Below are 20000 nucleotides of genomic sequence, written 5' to 3'. Positions count from 1 at the left end.
TTTTCAACAGAATCGGAGGAATGAATTCACCCCTGATCATGCATAAACAGAGTTACCTATCATAACAGCCATGTTGTATTTCTTCTCTTCCCTTCGCTTGACTTCAATGCACAACACATCAGCTGTATGTGACCAGGAGAAAAAACCTTTCTAAATCACAGCCTACATCAGTGTCACCATATTAGGTAAAGTAACGTCATAGTCAGCATAGCTAATATAACCAACGCGTTAGTAAACCCGGAATCCAAGATGGCGTCGCTGTGAGAGGGAGAGTTTACTCGCTCTTCAAAGCAATATTGAGGGTTAGGTGGTTAACAGTCTAATATTGGCTATCAATGTTGAAAGAAACTAACTATAACTTGTTTTAGGGACATAGGATAAGTTTAGAGTTCGTTTTTGTCAAGTTGAATGGGAAGAACACGACAGAAAGACAATAGTAGACGGAATATCCAAGTCTCACAGAAGACGGTGGACATGCTAGCTAGCCACAACGAGAAACAGAGCAGCATGGAAACACAAGAAGCCGCGAACTCAAGCAAGAGAAAGAACAAAACTTACCAGGATGAAATCCTTGCAACCTCTTTACCTCAGATCCCAATTAATAATAAACTAAAAGAGGACATTTCCATGTCTGAACTTTTCTCTGCAATCCAGTCCCTGTCTACTTAACAAGATGCCACGCTCTCCAAAGTGTCCATCATAGAGCGGGCTACCGAAGAAACATCAAAGAAGATCGATAATTTGTCAGAAACTGTCAGTTGTGAGCGAGAACAAAATTGTGAGCGAGAACAAGGAAAAGATAACGTTCCTAGAGAATGAGTTGAATAAACTGCAATCCCAAAATAATGAGCTGTGTGAGAATGTAGCAGGTGGAATCTGAAAATCCAAGGTATAAAAGAGGTAGATGGAGAGGATATTAGGGAAGCAGTCATTAATATCCTGGGAAAGGTGGCTCCGTGCATCAAAGACAAGCTAAGAGTTCTGATCGACATGTTACATCGACTTGGGAAACGAAGATCTGATGGATCCCCTCGCAATATCATTTTGCGCTGAACTATGCGCCATTACAGGGACATCATCTGGAAAATGGCCAAGTAGAACACGTTTCTGGACGAGAAGAAGCTCCGCATCAAAGAAGCTCTGATACCGCAGGATCAGACTGCCAGGGAGAAACTGTGGCCGCTTATACAGAGGGCATGACAAGAGGGAAAGAAGGCTGGGTTCAAGGGCCCACAAGCGTTTATCGAAGGAAGAATGATTACTGGGTAACTCTGTTGACATTAACCAAACTGGAACTGTGAGTACTGTCAAGGGTACAGTTAACATACTGCCACGAGTAAATGTACCGTTCGAACTACAACTGATAAACACTTGACAAAAAAAAGGAAGTAAATATATTTGTTATACTCGCTACCTCAGCTGAGTGTAGTTTTCCATCAGAGTTATCCTCTCAAGGTTCACTGTTTGTTTTATTGTTTACATTAATACTTCTGTTATCTAATTTGTGTTCTTTCTCTTTTTAATGCAGGAGTTCATTTTCAACTCATTCAATATCGTTAGTCTGAATGCTAGGTGTTTGAGAGATCTTACAAAAAGGAAAGCCTTATTTTTATATTGTAAACACAGTAACGCAGATTTTGTCCTTCTTCAGGAAACTCATTCGGGTGAAAGGGATTTGGAATTTTTGAAATCACAATGGGGAGACAAAGCCTATTTCAGTCATGGATCAAACCATTCTGCTGGTGTTTTGACACTTATTCACAAGTTTAAAGGTGACATTCTAGAATCCACATCTTCACAAGATGGGATATGGGTCATAGTAACTGTTAAACTTGAAAATGCTATTTTCATCATTTGTAATGTGTATGGACATAACTCACATGCTCCAAATAAAACCCTTTTATCCAATTTACCAGGAAAGTACAGGATTTAACTTCTTTGGGCTAGGGGGCAGTATTTTGAAGTTTGGATGACAAACATGTCCAAAGTAAACTGTCTGCTACTCAGGCCCAGAAGCTAGGATATGCATATGATTGGTAGATTTGGATAGAAAACACTCTGAAGTTTCTACAACTGTTAAAATGATGTCTGTGAGTATAACAGAACTGATATGGCAGGCAAAAACCAGAGGAAAATCCATCCAGGAAATGTGATTTTTTTTTATGAGATTGGTTTTCCATTGAAAGTCTATTGACTATATAAGGGCCCAGATGGCAGTTCCTATGGCTTCCACTAGATGTCAACAGTCTTTAGACATGGTTTCAGGCTTGTTTTCTGAAAAACGACGAAGAATAAGACCTTTTGCTAAGTGGTCTATGGAACCATGCAGTACTGGTTTGCGCGTGACTGTGTGTGCGTTCTTCATTCTTTTTCCTTTCTATTGAAATCACTATTGTCCGGTTGAAATATAATCAATTATTTAGATAATTGACACCCTGAGGATTAGTTATAAACATCGTTTGACATGCTTCAACGAACTTTACCGGTACAATTAGGATGTATTCGTCTGCATGTTTTGACCGCCTTTGAGCCAGTGGATTACTAAACAAAATGCACCAACAAAACAGAGATTTTGGGATATAAAGAGGGACTTTATCGAACAAAATAACCATTTATTGTGTAGCTGGGACCCTTTGGATTGCCAACAGAGGTAGATCTTCAAAGGTTAGTGATTTATTTCATTGCTATTTCTGACTTTCGTGACTCCTCTGCTTGGTTGGAAAATAGTTGTATGCTTTTGTAAGCAGGGCGCTGTCCTCAGATAATTGCATGGAATGCTTTCGCCGTAAAGCCTTTTTGAAATCTGACAAAGCGGCTGGATTAACCTGTTATGGATAGGGGGCAGTATTTCAACGGCCGGATAAAAAACGTACCCGATTTAATCTGATTATTACTCCTGCCCAGAAATGCATATATAGAATATGCATATAATTATTAGCTTTGGATAGAAAACACTCCAAAGTTTCTAAAACTGTTTGAATGGTGTCTGTAAGTATAACAGAACTCATTTGGCAGGCCAAAACCTGAGAAGATTCCTTACAGGAAGTGCCCTCTCTGACCATTCCTTGGCCTTCTACACTCTCTTTATTGAAAACTGAGGATCTCTGCTGTAACGTGACACTTCCTACGGCTCCCATAGGCTCTCAGAAGGCGGCAAAATGTTGAATGATGCCTTTGCAGGCCCTGGCTGAAAAACAGTAGCGCATTTGGATAGTGGTCGATCAGAGAACAATGAGACTGGGGCGCGTACGCGAGGCGACACCATGTTTTTATTTTTTCGTCTTTGAACTAAAACAGGGTTTCCCGGTCGGAATATTATCGCTTTTGTACGAGAAAATCGCATAAAAATTGATTTTAAACAGCGGTTGACATGCTTCGAAGTACGGTAATGGAATATTTAGACATTTTTTATCACGAAACGCGTCGGGCGCGTAACCCTTCGTCACATGCTAATGTAAAAAGCTGGTTTTTGATATAAATATGAACTTGATTGAACAAAACATGCATGTATTGTATAACATAATGTCCTAGGAGTGTCATCTGATGAAGATCATCAAAGGTTAGTGCTGCATTTAGCTGTTGTTTTGGTTTTTGTGACATATATGCTTGCTTTGAAAATGGCTGTGCGATTATTTCTGGCTGGGTACTCTGCTGACATAATCTAATGTTTTGCTTTCGCTGTAAAGCCTTTTTGAAATCGGACAGTGTGGTTAGATAAAGGAGAGTTTTGTCTTTAAAATGGTGTAAAATAGTCATATGTTTGAAAAATTGAAGTTTTGGGATTTTTGAGGAATTTGTAATTCGCGCCACGCCTATCATTGGGTATTGGAGCAGGTGTTCCGCTAGCGGAACGTCTAGATGTAGAAGTTAATATTTTAACTGATGAATAACACTTGTATTTTCATGAATGTTTATTATTACTATTTGTGTAATTTGAATTTGGCGCTCTGCAATTTCACGGGATGTTGTCGAGGTGGGTCGCTAGCGGCACGCCTTGCCCAAATTAAGCAACAAATACTCAGAGGCTTTTCTAATTATTTCAGGGGATTTTAATGTAACAACTGATGCATCTGCTGATCCTTTTCCTCCTAGAACGAGTCAAAGCCTTCAAAATAGCAATATCATCACTACATTATGCAAGGATCTCTGTGGTAATGATGCCTGGCGTTATTTCAATCCGGATGCTAAGGGTTGTACCTGGACCAACAAAACTATGTCACGTAAATCTAGAATAGATTTATTCCTAATTTCCCCCTTTCTGTTAACATATGTTATAGATGTAGATCATCAGTTGGCTCACTTTAGTGATCATCACTTGATTTTCCTGAATTTACAAGCTAGTAAAAAATCAAAAGTTACTCGTGGATATTGGAAATTAAACAACACACAAGATCCTAGTCTCATTGGAAACATCAAATCATTAGCCAAATATATTTTTGCAAGAACATACTTGGGTCATGGATGTAGATGGGAATTTTTCAAATATAAAGTTGTAGCCATTAAATGTGCCAAAGAGCTGATGTACTTAATAAATAACCTTAGAGAAAAAGAGTTGATGAGAAAGCTTGACAGTTTTCTAAAGAAAGATAATCAACCTGAAGAAGAAGAGTCCGTATTTAAGTCTTTACAACTAGAATTACAACAGCTTTACATGGATCTGGCAAATGGTGCCTTTGTAAGGTCAAGAGCAAAATGGATTGAAGAGGGGGAAAGAAACACTAGTTAGTTTTTTGGACTTGAAAAGAGAAACAACAAAAGAAAATCTATAACTGCACTCAAAATTAACAATGTTTTATGCAAAGGTCCCATTACAATAACATCATTTGTCAATTCCTTTTTTGAAAACCTTTACAGCTCTCAATTTCAGGAAGATGGTTGTGAAAGCTACATTTGCTACATTCGGAATTATGTCCCTGTAATTGAGGATGATTCCCCTGTGTCAATTGAAGAAATTAGAGAGGCTCTGAATTCAATGAAAAAAGAGAAATCACCTGGCCCTGATGGCCTATCAGTTGAATTCTATAGACAGTTTTGGGAATTACTAGAAGACCCGATTTTTTACTTTTCAAGATTGCATCAAAAGTGGGGAAATGGTCTCCACTATGAAACAGGGCCTTATTTCATTAATTCCGAATCCCGATAAAGACCCCTCTCTCATTGACAATTGGAGACCAATTACTTTATTAAATATTTATTACAAATTGATTGCTCTGGTTTATGCCAAAAGATTAAAGAAAGGAATAGATACCATTATAAATTAGACTCAAACAGGATTTATGGAGGGCCGTCACATAAGCTCTAACATTCGTTTAGTCTTGGATTTTATAGATTATTCAGATGCAATTGACTCAGATGCTGTTGTCTTATTTTTGGACTGCTGTGAAGCCTTTGACACAATTGAACATTAATTTCTCTTTAGGAAACTTACTGGATTCAGTGAAAATTTTATCAAAGTCATTCGCATGTTTTACAAAGATATAAATAGTTCTGTGTTACTAAGATTCAGTAACAACAGAAGTGTACGACAGGGATGCCCAATTTCGCCATTTTTATTCATTTTGGTTGTGGAACTTCTATCTCTAGATATTCTGAATAATGCAAATGTGTATGGCTTGACCATTTTTTAACAAAGAAATCAAAATTTCCCAACTGACTGATGATACTACTCTTTTCTTAAAGAAAGACCAGGTCGCCCATGCCCTTAATTATATTACTGCATTTTCTATTGCATCAGGATTAAAACTGAATTTTTCTAAATGTGAAATCTTATGTTTATTTGACTCTGATGATAAAGAAATAGAAAATATGTTTGCTGCACAATTTTTCCCGACATAAAGCTCTTTTGTGGAATAATTCAGACATAACTGTAAGGAATAAGTAATTGTTCTACCCCAGCTGGCACGAGAGGAATATTGACTTTGTTCTTGATATTTTCAACCACAAGGGTAATATTCTCACATATAAACAATTTATAATATTGGAGTTTCCAATACATTTCAGAGAATTTATTTATTGATCAAAGCCGTTCCCAGTGGTCTAACTACACTAATGAAAACTCATCTTAGCTTTGGTAATGATCACAAAGTTTATCCAGAACTCAGATTGGAAGGTGTGGGCTTACTTGAGAAATCTTGTTGTAATAAATATATAAGACAAATTCTTCATGGTGAGGATCTGTCTCACTTGTCCTTGAATTTTGGGAAAACCTTGCAAAATACTTATTTATCATTATGAACACCACCCATGTTTTTGACATGAAGGATATAATATGTTACTATTGCAATGATAACAAGACCATTGAAATGATTGTGAATATTATTTTTCTTGTGGCCAAAACTTTATAGAGAAACAAAAATTTCAAAATTCTATACCAAAATTACACATCTTTTTGATTGAATGTAACTATTTTATTAAAATAGTGAATAACAACAATAATAACATTTTCCTCAATCATTATAATAAGATTTTTTCAGAGTGATTACAAGTGCACTAGAATTGTTAATGTTTTTATTACTTTATATTTTTGTATTTTCTCGTTAATACCTGCATTCTGTTTTGTGATGAAACAATGTAAATTGTTGATCTGTATTTTGAATTAAAAAAAATTAATAATAATACCATAGTATACCCACTACAATCATGCAGTAACGTTAGTGTACAGCCAGTTAGACGTTACACAAGCGGGTGGACACAGGCAGAGGACGTCCTCTGGTAGTTCTCATAATTACTGTGTAAGTCTATGGAAGGGGGTGAGAACCATGAGCCTCCTAGGTTTTGTATTGAAGTCCATGTACCTTGAAGAGGACAGAAGCTACACCATGGTGCTACCCTACAGAGTGCTGCTGAGGCTATTGTAGACATTCTTTGCTTAATAGTGTGTTTTAATCAGTTATTTGGTGAAGTAATTATATTTAGTTTAGTTTTATCTAAAAGTTATAACTTTTTAAATATTTACAATTTACATTTTTTATGAAATTCTCTGAGGACGATGGTCCTTCCTTTCCTCCTCTGAGGAGCCTCCACTGGCGTCATCTAATAATTATAAAATATTTATAATATATGCAAGTTACCACTTCACTGTACCATTTACATCTGCTGTATCCTGTGCATGTGACAAATAAACTTAGATTTGATATGATATAGTGTGTGTTTACTACATGACCTCACATGTGAATCCTTAAAGAGATGGGTTAAGAGGGTGTGAATGATGCTGAATGGGGGTAGACAAAGAAGAGCTCTCCAGTAGGTGTACCAAAAGATTCAAGGACCATTTTCACAAAGGTTTCAAAGCAGAATTACTTTCCCATTGTTACTCAAGTATGATATACCATTTTCTAGCTCTGAGTCTCTACTTTGATCCAATGTAAAAAACACAAAATCAAATGTTGCTACATAAGACCGAATCGAGGTGGTCGGTCACATATTCTATTTCACAGCAACGAACTGGGGAAGAGTTACAGGGGGGATGCGGAATGGGATGAATGAGCCAATTGGACGCTGGAGGTGATTAGGTTATTGTGACGGTATAATAGCCAGATGGGAAATTAGCCAGGACACCAGGGTTAATAACACCCCTACTCTTATGATAGGTGACATGGGATCTTTACTGACCACAGTCAGGACACCCATTTAAACATCCCATCTGAAAGACGGCACCCCTATGTAGGGCAATGTCCCCTTCGCTGCCCTGGACTGACCCTGCATAGTTATCCTATCTAAGTCTTGAGCAGTCTCCAATCACAATGTAAAGGGAGACTAAGCGTTGTTTTGAAAAAGGCCCTTCAGCCAAAAAAATTGACAACATGAACCTTCATCAGAAATCATTCTGTGTTTTTACTTTGATACCGTATATCCATAATTGGATCCATACTTTTTAAACTTTTTGACTCCATACTGTACATGGTGTCATAAAGAACAAGGGAACAGGCACCTTGTAATGCTGGGCGTTGTGGTTCCGGCTGAAGGGATAGAATGCGCCAACCTGCATCCAACGACGACACAACTCTTCTGACACGTCGTCAAAGAAACCGCAAATATCAGCACCAATCTGAAAACACACAACACAGGACAAGACAGAACGTTACAAACACTGACACACTCACAAAAATACAAACTCAGGAAAACACACAGATATAGCATTTGAAACTAGCATTTGAAACTATACAGCAGGGTCTGGAATGGAATTGTTTATCTTGCCTGATATTGCTTTCCATTTGTTAAAACAATTCAATAAGGCTAAATTGGCAGAATACATGTATGCAGTCTCTGTTTTAGTAATTGCATATGGTAAGCATAAAAGAAAATACCCAATCAATGGCCCATCCTTTGAGAGCAGTGTGTTTGAGTGTTGCTATTGTTTGATAGCAGGCAACTTTAACAGCATGCTCAATGGGAGGACATCGATCCAAATCCCAGTCTCCCTATGCCAGGGATGTGTGTGTGTGTGTGTGTGTGTGTGTGTGTGTGTGTGTGTGTGTGTGTGTGTGTGTGTGTGTGTGTGTGTGTGTGTGTGTGTGGAAGAGAGAGTGAGTTTGAATGGGTGTGTGTGCCAAACAAGAATTGGAAAACCTCTTGGACAGAGTCTCTTCAGGACTGTGGTTGCCAAACGGCTTCTAACCATTCTAATATCTCATCAGTAAGTGTTTCTCACTAACCTGCCTCTGTCTCAGCTGTGGTAGTAAAGAACCAGCTTCCAGTCAAGACACTTTTCAGTCTCCAAACAGATAAATAAACCAACCTGTTAAATCAATAGATGACGGTATCAAACCGTTGGACATCACATTGAGGTACTCACGTAAGGGATTCCGAACAGGCCAAACTCCAGCATGCCAGGTATGGCCCATTTGATGTCGTTCCAGTTAGCAGCGTTGTCACCCAGCCAGTGGCCGGAGTACTTCCCCACTCCAGGGAAAGACGAGCGGGTCAGCATCAGGCTCCTGTTCCCCTCAAACACACGCTCTAGAGCACTACAGGGAGAGTAAGGGGGAGAGGGAGGGGTGTGTAGAGAGAATGAGAGAGATAGAGAGTATCATCATCACTGCTTTACTGCTCTAATTAGCTAGCTAAATCGAACGTCCATTGATTTTCATGACAATATTAGGTTCTGATGATGTTTACAAAGTGTGTCTCCTGACAGTAAGGATTTTTAATTAGCCGAGAGAGAGATAGGCAGAAGAAAAAATAAAAGTCAAGACCAAAGAGGAGTGGAGCTAGCGAGCGGTATGCTAACAGGGCGAGTCAGCGATGGAGGACGCCTCTCAGAAGACAATGTAACTCAAAGAGCTGTGTCAGGATTCACCGCTGAGACATATCTCTGTGTGTGCGTGCGGGTGGTTATGCGTGCATAGGGATTTACCTCTGAGTCACAACAATCCTCATTTGACTATCCTACCCAATGACAGCGCCCCAGGCTCTTGTTTTAATGATGCTCTATTTACTTAGACAAATCATCACAATTCACCTCTGAAACATCAGGACAGTTCAGCCTCACTCAGCACATAGCAACGCCTCTAACTCTAGACCTACATCATTTTACAGTGATAAAGATATGCTGGTGGAATTCAAGTATACAGACTAAATAGTCCATTCTATGGCAGAGCTTCAGTTCAAGTTCTACATCCATAATAAGATCCCTACTCACTCTTTGGTGGCTAGAACCATGGCGTATCCATAGAGACTGTGGACATCATAGTGGTTTCCCCAGGTCTGTTTAGAGTCCATACACAGAGTCTTACTGTACAGCACCCCATCCAGGATACCTGAGGAGGAGGACGGAATGAGAGAAGCATGGATGAGAGAAGAAGAAATTGTCTAAACATGTAATTAATTTTTTTTTGTAAAATCAACCAAGGCTATCAAAAAGAGACATCAGAAAAGTTTGTGTTCCCTGTTAATTTCAAAGATAGAATACTAGTGTACTGATTTGGCTTAATAAGCAGCCTTACTAGGAGTGAAGGGAGGGTAGTTGAGGGTTACTAACAGTCTTACTAGGGGTGAAGGGAGGGTAGTTGAGGGTTACTAACAGTCTTACTAGGGGTGAAGGGAGGGTAGTTGAGGGTTACTAACAGTCTTACTAGGAGTGAAGGGAGGGTAGTTGAGGGTTACTAACAGCCTTACTAGGAGTGAAGGGAGGGTAGTTGAGGGTTACTAACAGCCTTACTAGGGGTGAAGGGAGGGTAGTTGAGGGTTACTAAACAGCCTTACTAGGGGTGAAGGGAGGGTAGTTGAGGGTTACTAACAGTCTTACTAGGGGTGAAGGGAGGGTAGTTGAGGGTTACTAAACAGTCTTACTAGGAGTGAAGGGAGGGTAGTTGAGGGTTACTAACAGTCTTACTAGGGGTGAAGGGAGGGTAGTTGAGGGTTACTAACAGTCTTACTAGGAGTGAAGGGAGGGTAGTTGAGGGTTACTAAACAGCCTTACTAGGAGTGAAGGGAGGGTAGTTGAGGGTTACTAACAGTCTTACTAGGGGTGAAGGGAGGGTAGTTGAGGGTTACTAAACAGCCTTACTAGGAGTGAAGGGAGGGTAGTTGAGGGTTACTAACAGTCTTACTAGGGGTGAAGGGAGGGTAGTTGAGGGTTACTAACAGTCTTACTAGGAGTGAAGGGAGGGTAGTTGAGGGTTACTAAACAGCCTTACTAGGGGTGAAGGGAGGGTAGTTGAGGGTTACTAAACAGTCTTACTAGGGGTGAAGGGAGGGTAGTTGAGGGTTACTAACAGTCTTACTAGGGGTGAAGGGAGGGTAGTTGAGGGTTACTAACAGTCTTACTAGGGGTGAAGGGAGGGTAGTTGAGGGTTACTAAACAGTCTTACTAGGGGTGAAGGGAGGGTAGTTGAGGGTTACTAACAGTCTTACTAGGGGTGAAGGGAGGGTAGTTGAGGGTTACTAAACAGTCTTACTAGGGGTGAAGGGAGGGTAGTTGAGGGTTACTAACAGTCTTACTAGGGGTGAAGGGAGGGTAGTTGAGGGTTACTAACAGTCTTACTAGGGGTGAAGGGAGGGTAGTTGAGGGTTACTAACAGTCTTACTAGGGGTGAAGGGAGGGTAGTTGAGGGTTACTAAACAGCCTTACTAGGGGTGAAGGGAGGGTAGTTGAGGGTTACTAAACAGCCTTACTAGGGGTGAAGGGAGGGTAGTTGAGGGTTACTAAACAGCCTTACTAGGGGTGAAGGGAGGGTAGTTGAGATTGTTGTCATCACATCCCTTGATGGAGCCTTTCATGAAGTTAGACACCTCATTCATATCCTGTCAGGAAGAAGACAGAGTTGGGACGTGTGGATGTGGATGAAGACAGAGTTGGGATGTGTGGATGTGGATGAAGACAGAGTTGGGATGTGTGGATGTGGATGAAGACAGAGTTGGGATGTGTGGATGTGGATGAAGACAGAGTTGGGATGTGTGGATGTGGATGAAGACAGAGTTGGGATGTGTGGATGTGGATGAAGACAGAGTTGGGATGTGTGGATGTGGATGAAGACAGAGTTGGGATGTGTGGATGTGGATGAAGACAGAGTTGGGATGTGTGGATGTGGACGTCAGACTTGAACATAAATATTGTACAACCCAACATTAGTAGTATAGACTTACAATCCACAGAGCGTCGTGTTTGATTTCTTTCGATAATCTGACGTACTCATCAGTCCACCACTCTTTACAGCTGGGGTTAGTGTAGTCTGGAAACACTGCCACACCTGGCCAGACCTAGAGAGAGAGGGAAGAGAATAGGATATGAAGAGGAGAGGAGGAGAGAAGGGTTATTGTTAAGAAACACTAAGTCATCTGGCCAGACCTACAGTATAGAGAGAAGAGAAACACTAAGTCATCTGGCCAGACCTACAGTATATAGAGAGAAGAGAAACACTAAGTCATGTGGCCAGACCTACAGTATAGAGAGAGAAGAGAAACACTAAGTCATCTGGCCAGACCTACAGTATAGAGAGAGACGAGAAACACTAAGTCATCTGGCCAGACCTACAGTATAGAGAGAGAAGAGAAACACTAAGTCATCTGGCCAGACCTACAGTATAGAGAGAAGAGAAACACTAAGTCATGTGGCCAGACCTACAGTATATAGAGAGAAGAGAAACACTAAGTCATCTGGCCAGACCTACAGTATAGAAAGAGAAGAGTGAAGAGAAACACTAAGTCATCTGGCCAGACCTACAGTATAGACAGAGAAGAGAAACACTAAGTCATGTGGCCAGACCTACAGTATATAGAGAGAAGAGAAACACTAAGTCATCTGGCCAGACCTACAGTATAGAAAGAGAAGAGTGAAGAGAAACACTAAGTCATCTGGCCAGACCTACAGTATAGAGAGAGAAGAGAAACACTAAGTCATGTGGCCAGACCTACAGTATAGAGAGAGAAGAGAAACACTAATTCATCTGGCCAGACCTACAGTATAGAGAGAGAAGAGAAACACTAAGTCATCTGGCCAGACCTACAGTATAGAGAGAGAAGAGAAACACTAAGTCATCTGGCCAGACCTACAGTATAGAGAGAGAAGAGAAACACTAAGTCATGTGGCCAGACCTACAGTATATAGAGAGAAGAGAAACACTAAGTCATGTGGCCAGACCTACAGTATAGAGAGAAGAGAAACACTAAGTCATCTGGCCAGACCTACAGTATAGAGAGAGAAGAGAAACACTAAGTCATCTGGCAAGACCTACAGTATAGAGAGAGAAGAGAAACACTAAGTCATCTGGCCAGACCTACAGTATATAGAGAGAAGAGAAACACTAAGTCATCTGGCCAGACCTACAGTATAGAGAGAGAAGAGAAACACTAAGTCATGTGGCCAGACCTACAGTATATAGAGAGAAGAGAAACACTAAGTCATCTGGCCAGACCTACAGTATAGAAAGAGAAGAGTGAAGAGAAACACTAAGTCATCTGGCCAGACCTACAGTATAGAGAGAGAAGAGAAACACTAAGTCATGTGGCCAGACCTACAGTATAGAAAGAGAAGAGAGGAGAGAAACACTAAGTCATCTGGCCAGACCTACAGTATATAGAGAGAAGAGTGAAGAGAAACACTAAGTCATCTGGCCAGACCTACAGTATATAGAGAGAAGAGAAACACTAAGTCATCTGGCCAGACCAACAGTATAGAGAGAGAAGAGAAACACTAAGTCATCTGGCCAGACCTACAGTATAGAGAGAGAAGAGAAACACTAAGTCATCTGGCCAGACCTACAGTATATAGAGAGAAGAGAAACACTAAGTCATCTGGCCAGACCTACAGTATATAGAGAGAAGAGAAACACTAAGTCATGTGGCCAGACCTACAGTATAGAGAGAGAAGAGAAACACTAAGTCATCTGGCCAGACCTACAGTATAGAGAGAGAAGAGAAACACTAAGTCATGTGGCCAGACCTACAGTATAGAGAGAGAAGAGTGAAGAGAAACACTAAGTCATCTGGCCAGACCTACAGTATATAGAGAGAAGAGAGAAGAGAAACACTAAGTCATCTGGCCAGACCTACAGTATAGAAAGAGAAGAGTGAAGAGAAACACTAAGTAGATTTAGACGTAGAGAAAGGAAGAGAAGTGGAGCTAAGGACATGCAGAGAAAGAGAGAGGATAGGAGGGGATAACGATGGTAGAAATGAGAGAGAAACGTTTAGAGGGGAGAGAAGGACATATGAGAGAGAGGGGAGGAGAAATCGATTCTACAATATAAATATCCAGACGTGACTGTGAGTTTGAAGCCTTTGCTAATGACATGCACAGAGAGCAATGATTAATCCTCCGAGAAGGGGGGGGGGGGGGTTGCATGTGTGTGTGTCTGTAGCTATGCATGCGTGTGTACATTAGGTTTAGGTCTTCGCTGACCTTGTATGACAGGGTTGTAAAGATTAAATCTCAAGATGTCTTCACTCCCCTCAGTAAAACACTAGCTAGCTTTTATCCCCCGCTAACAACTTTACAACAAGCAGAAAGAGAACATTAATGATTTTCACACACATTCACACACACACACACACACACACACACACACACACGTGTCCTAATTATGACGATTTACCTCTCAAGGGAGCAGATATATAGGAACAACTTTTGGGCAGATATGTGATGCCTCCAAGGTCAGGGTTAATCAAATGAAATCAAATTGAAACAGTCATATGCGCCGAATACAACAGGTGTAGACCTTACAATGAAATGCTTACTTACGAGCCCCTAACCAACAATGCAGTTAAAAAAAATATGGATAAGAATAAGAAATAAAAGTTACAAGTAATTAAAGAGCAGCAGTAAAATAACAATAGTGAGATTATATACAGGGGGTACCGGTACAGAGTCAATGTGCAGGGGCACCGGTTAGTTGAGGTATGTACAGTACATGTAGGTAGAGTTATTAAAGTGACTATGTATAGATGATAACAACAGAGAGTAGCAGCAGTGTAAAAGGGGTCCTCAACACAGGGGCCATCGAAGGGGGGGGGTGACAATGCAAATAGTTTGGGTAGCCATTTGATTAGGTGTTCAGGAGTCTTATGGCTTAGGGGTAGAAGCTGTTTAGAAGCCTCTAGGACCGAGACTTGGTGCTCCGGTACTGCTTGACGTAGCAGAGAGAACAGTCTATGACTAGGGTGGTTGGAGTCTTTGACAATTTTTAGGAACTTCCTCTGACACCGCCTGGTTTAGAGGTCCTGGATGGCAGGAAGCTTGGCCCCAGTGATGTACTGGGCCGTACACACTACCCTCTGTAGTGCCTTGCGGTCGGAGACTGAGCAGTTGCCATACCAGGCTGTGATGCAACCAATCAGGCTGCTCTCGATGGTGCAGCTGTAGAACCTTTTGAGGATCTGATGACGCATGCCAAATATTTTCAGTCTCCTGAGGGGGAATAGGTTTTATCGTGCCCTCTTCACGACTGTCTTGGTGTGTTTGAACCATGTTAGTCTGTTGGTGATGTGGACATCAAGGAACTTGAAGCTCTCAACCTGCTCCAATGCAGCCCCGTCGATGAGAATGGGGGCGTGCTCGGTCCTCTTTTTCCTGAAGTCCACAATCCTCTCCTTTGACTTGATCACATTGAGGGAGAGGTTGTTGTCCTGGCACCACACTGCCAGCTCTCTGACCTCCTCCCTATAGGCTGTCTCGTCGTAGTCGGTGATCAGGCCTACCACTGTTCTGTCATCGGCAAACTTAATGATGGTGTTGGAGTCTTACCTGGCCGTGCAGTCATGGCTGAACAGGGAGTACAGGAGGGGACTGAGCATGCACCCCTGGGGGCCCCTGTGTTGAGGATCAGCGTGGCAGATGTGTTGTTACCTACCTTACCTACTGTGGTCGTTATCTACACCAGCCCTTAACCCTCAACGCCACAATAAATACCTTACCTACACCAGCCCTTAACCCTCAGTGCCACAATAAATACCTTACCTACACCAGCCCTTAACCCTCAGTGCCTTAATAAATACCTTACCTACACCAGCCCTTAACCCTCAGTGCCACAATAAATACCTTACCTACACCAGCCCTTAACTCTTAGCGTCATAATACATAGCTGCATGTCTTTGCATGCTCCACTACGGCTAGCATCCCACTATCTAGACCATTACTCATCAGCTGCCTCTATTGTGTTTATAAGCACACTCAGTGAGGCAGAACACACACACACACACACACACACACACACACACACACACACACACACACACACACACACACACACACACACACACACACACACACACACTTGGTGTAAGTAAGAGCAGTCTGTGCTAACACTCGGAGCACACCATCTGTGATGCAGAACAGTTTGAGATTAAACACGAATGTAGAATCAATGCATCTTTTTGACCTGGTATAAAACCATTAGCTGGGCCAGGCTTAATCGTGTGGGTAAAAATTATCGTTAACCCATGAGATATGATCTGCTCCATAGACATTTGTAAACGCTCTCTGTCTCTCTCTACACACACAGCCAACACAAAGTGGGATTGATCATTTCAAAACAACACTAGCCTGCCTCTCTCTCTCACACGCACTCAAGCACCCACAGACACACGCACATGCACACCACCACCACCACCACCACCTTCACTACCACCTCCACCACCACCATCGTAGCCTCGCAGTTAAGAGCATTGGGCCAGTAACCGAAAGGTTGCTGGTTTGAATCCCCAATCCAGCAAGGTGATTCAGAGGGGTTGGGTTAAATGTGGAAGACATATTTCAGTTGAATGTATTCAGTTGTATAACTGATTAGGTTTTCCCTTCCCACCTACCTCTCCCACTAGAGGTGTTATCCCATCAGCTTCAGTGACCCAAGCGTTCTTCTGTGTTCCTCGGTCATAGGCCTCATACGGCCCGTTGATCCTCCTACTGATGGCTATTGCCGGGTCCTGAAAGACAATAACACAGCCTTTTACATGATATTCTTCATACCGAAAGGTCGCTGGTTTGAATCCCAGAGCCAATCAGTGGAAACATTATGACAACATTTTCTTTGGCAAAACTGCACTAAACTCAAGAAAAACATTTTAAAATAAGCCTACTCACAACAGGCTATTATAGAGGGAATGAGCCTTGATATGTGAGAAACGATTAGAATGGTCGCGTGCATCGCATTTTGTCATAGGGTAGACTACCGTGTCTCAGGCCTAGGCACAGGAAGGAAGGTACAGGAGTCATCATTTTCCCCTTTCCTTTCCCTTTCATATGCCCGGGACCAAATAAAACACATTTTTTATTTTACTAGGCAAGTCAGTTAAGAACAAATTCTTATTTTCAATGATGGCCAAGGAACAGTGGGTTAACTGCCTTGTTCAGGGGCAGAATGACAGATTTTAACATTGTCAGCTCAGGGATTTGATGTTGCAACCTTTCAGTTACTAGTCCAACACTCTAACCACTAGGCCACCCTTGCCATCTAAGTATTTTCACTTTGCATTTAACTTAACTATCAACTCTATAATTTCTGGGTCAGCCTTAAGTACCTTACTGCAATTATATTTAAATTAAAATGGGGAGAAATTGCATTTCTATAGCAGAAAACTATTCCTCAAGCAATCATTTTGCTAGGACTGTCTGGGAGTGGTTTGAGTTGGGAGGGGAGAACTGAAAATAAGCTGTTATTGGCAAAGAGGTTTGGAGCTCTCTTTGTTACTGGTCGGTTAAACAATTTAAAGCACAGTAAAAAAATGTACAGAAATGAAGGCTATAATCCCTATTTGCATGGGACTATTATCACTAGAGAACATTGGTTATGTATTTATTACCCCAGTTTGTCTGTTATTCCAGAGGCAAAATCTTTTTTAATAATGCATTTGGCGATGTTCAATTAATTCGCACAAAACGTATAAACAAATGTATTCACTGTGAAAGTAGACCCTTCATACATAGGCTATGCGCAGCACTTCATTCAATTTATCCAATCAGTTATTGTTTTCTTGCTAAAACATTTTTTTACCTTTTTTTTTAGAATTATCAAAGGACTTTGGAGTTTTTTTCAAAAAAACCAGTAGGTTATTCTGGTTAGTCAATGTCCTGATGTCAGTTTCCATTTAAGCCATCTAAACAGTAGGCTACAGTTCCCTCGCCGTGCAATAGGCCTATTTCAAGACCTGTGTCAAATTTGCATAGCGCCTCACAATCATCACATCTAACACAGCCGGAACACTGGCACTGCTATCATCCTCTTTACCTCGTCACCAAATCTTTTCCAAACATTACTTTTCCGTCCCTCCCTTCTCATTATTTTCAACTCTCCTTTCACAGCTTTTGTATTATTGAATTAAACTTTGACAATGTCCTTTATGCCTCTGTGATGTTGACTTCTTCTGCCTGTTCACAAAATAATTATTTGTCATTTAGCAGACGCTCTTATCCAGAGCGACTTACAGTAGTGAATGCATACATCTCATACAATTTCATACCTTTTTTTCCCCTGTGCTGGCCCCCCGTGGGAATCGAACCCACAACCCTGGCGTTGCAAACACCATGCTCTACCAACTGAGCTACAGGGAAGGCCCATACAGTTAAACCTAAAGCTTAGGTTTACACACTAATACCAGATAGCCTAAAATAATGAAAGAAAAGCCTCAATGTAGCCTATAGATATGAATTGCACAAGAATGATACATTTATGGATTTTTTTAAGTTATTGTTTTCTCTTTATTCAACTCGCCCTTCAGCCACACAATAGTTCCATTTTAATGACCCTAAACTGCGGATAGAAACACCGGGACTGCGGCTATGAGTCCACCCATGCATCACTAACGCACGCATATATGCAAGGAGAACAAGGAAGTCATACCGGTTACTGCTTTTTCTAATAACTTAAATAATAACTCAAGTTCCTCAAAGGTAGAGAAAATATAGACAACAACATAACTGTAATGACCTACGAGGGATATGCCTGACGTACTGCCAAATCGCAGTCTGCTCGGAAACCTATCTGGAGAGTTCACAAACTACATTTACAAATTCAATGCGACATGTTTTACGCCTATAATAAAATACATTATCAACAACAAACTCAGCAAAACACTCGGATTAGGAGACTTCAAACCATATAGATAATAGCAAAGTTACAATATTGAAATGTGAATATGTTTTCATTCAACATACACATTTGTAACTTGTAGTGACATAGCTTACTGTAGAACCAACAAAATGTTGTCAAAAACTAGTCAAGCACATCAACTGTAGGCGGTAGGTTAGAGCATTGGGCCAGTAACCGAAAGGTTACTCGATCGAATCCCAGGACTGACAAGGTAAAATCTGTTGTTCCGTCCCTGAGCAAGGCAGTTAACCCACTGTTCCTAGGCCGTCATTGTAAATAAGAATTTGTTTTTAAATGACTTGCCTTGTTAAATAAAGGTTAATATATATATATATATATATATATATATATATATATATATATATATTATTTTTTTTTTCAAAAACGGTCTGTTTCTTACCAATATGAGAATGTATTTCTGGCCCTTCTCGTGCATGTAATCAGCGAACTGAGGGAGGTCTTTGAAATTGACTTCATCATAAGTGAAGTCCTTCTTATCTTCCATATAGTCAATGTCAGTATACTGGATATCCTGGGAGAGAAGAGAAGCAGATAGAGAATAATAGTGCATTCATTACGGCTATAGGAGTTGAATGTTAGTGTCATAATCACACAGTATTTGTCTCAAACCACTCAAGCCACTCAAACTGTCTGCATCATTGCATGTTTTCCAAACATTTAGTAAAAGCCACTCAAATATTCTGGTCTTAGCAGCATGGCTTAGTAAATACATTGCCCCTTGGCATGTGTTTACTGCAGTGCAGTGTGTCCACTCTTATCTTATCTTTAAGTCCTAACTTCAAAAATTAATGTCTTGCCATGACTGAAATGTGTTCCCTAAATGCATATTCACATCTTAGTATGAATGTAAATCATATAGAACAGTGGTGTAAAGTACTTAAGTAAAAATACTTTGAAGTACAACCTAAGTAGTTTTTTGGTGTATCTGTACTTTACTTTACGACTTGTGTTTTTGCCAACTTTTACTTTTACTTCACTATATTCCTAAAGAAAATAATGTGCTTTTTACTCTGTACATTTTCCCTGACACACAAAAAATACTCATTACATTTTGCCCGGAAAATGGTCCAATTCACACACATATCAAGACAACATCCCTGGTCATCCCTACTGCCTCTGATCTGGCAGACTCACTAGACACAAATGCTTAGTTTGTAAATGATGTGTGAGTGTTGGTGTGAGTGTTGGTGTGCCCCTGGCTATCTGTCAATTAAAAAATAAATATTCCCGTCTGGTTTGCTTAATATAAGGAATTTGAAATGGTTTATACTTTTACTTTTGATATGTATTAAGTACATTTTAGAAATTCAATTTACTTTGATACTTAAATATATTTAAAACCAAATACTTTTAGACTTTTACTCAAGTAGTATTTTACTGGGTGACTAACTTTTACTTGAGTCATTTTCTATTAACGTATCTTTACTTTTAATCAAGTATAAAAATGGAGTACTTTTT

General features: G+C 40.5%; 1 protein-coding gene across 2 annotated transcripts in view; it reads right to left on the bottom strand.

Annotated features, from left to right (window-relative positions):
- si (sucrase-isomaltase) overlaps positions 1 to 20000 on the bottom strand; it is a gene marked incomplete in the record, with an annotated part of 82592 nt that overhangs the window by 47899 nt on the left and 14693 nt on the right. For both annotated transcript variants that reach the window (XM_029773778.1, XM_029773777.1), the window contains 7 exon segments: positions 7931 to 8047; positions 8795 to 8966; positions 9641 to 9758; positions 11160 to 11244; positions 11587 to 11700; positions 16243 to 16359; positions 18922 to 19053. In XM_029773778.1, the coding sequence (XP_029629638.1) occupies positions 7931 to 8047; positions 8795 to 8966; positions 9641 to 9758; positions 11160 to 11244; positions 11587 to 11700; positions 16243 to 16359; positions 18922 to 19053 (855 nt within the window).

Source organism: Salmo trutta, chromosome 13, assembly GCF_901001165.1.
Source record: "Salmo trutta chromosome 13, fSalTru1.1, whole genome shotgun sequence".
Classification (NCBI taxonomy): Eukaryota; Metazoa; Chordata; class Actinopteri; order Salmoniformes; family Salmonidae; genus Salmo; species Salmo trutta.
Note: the sequence above shows the minus strand (reverse complement) of the source record. Positions and strands in the feature narration are given on the sequence as shown.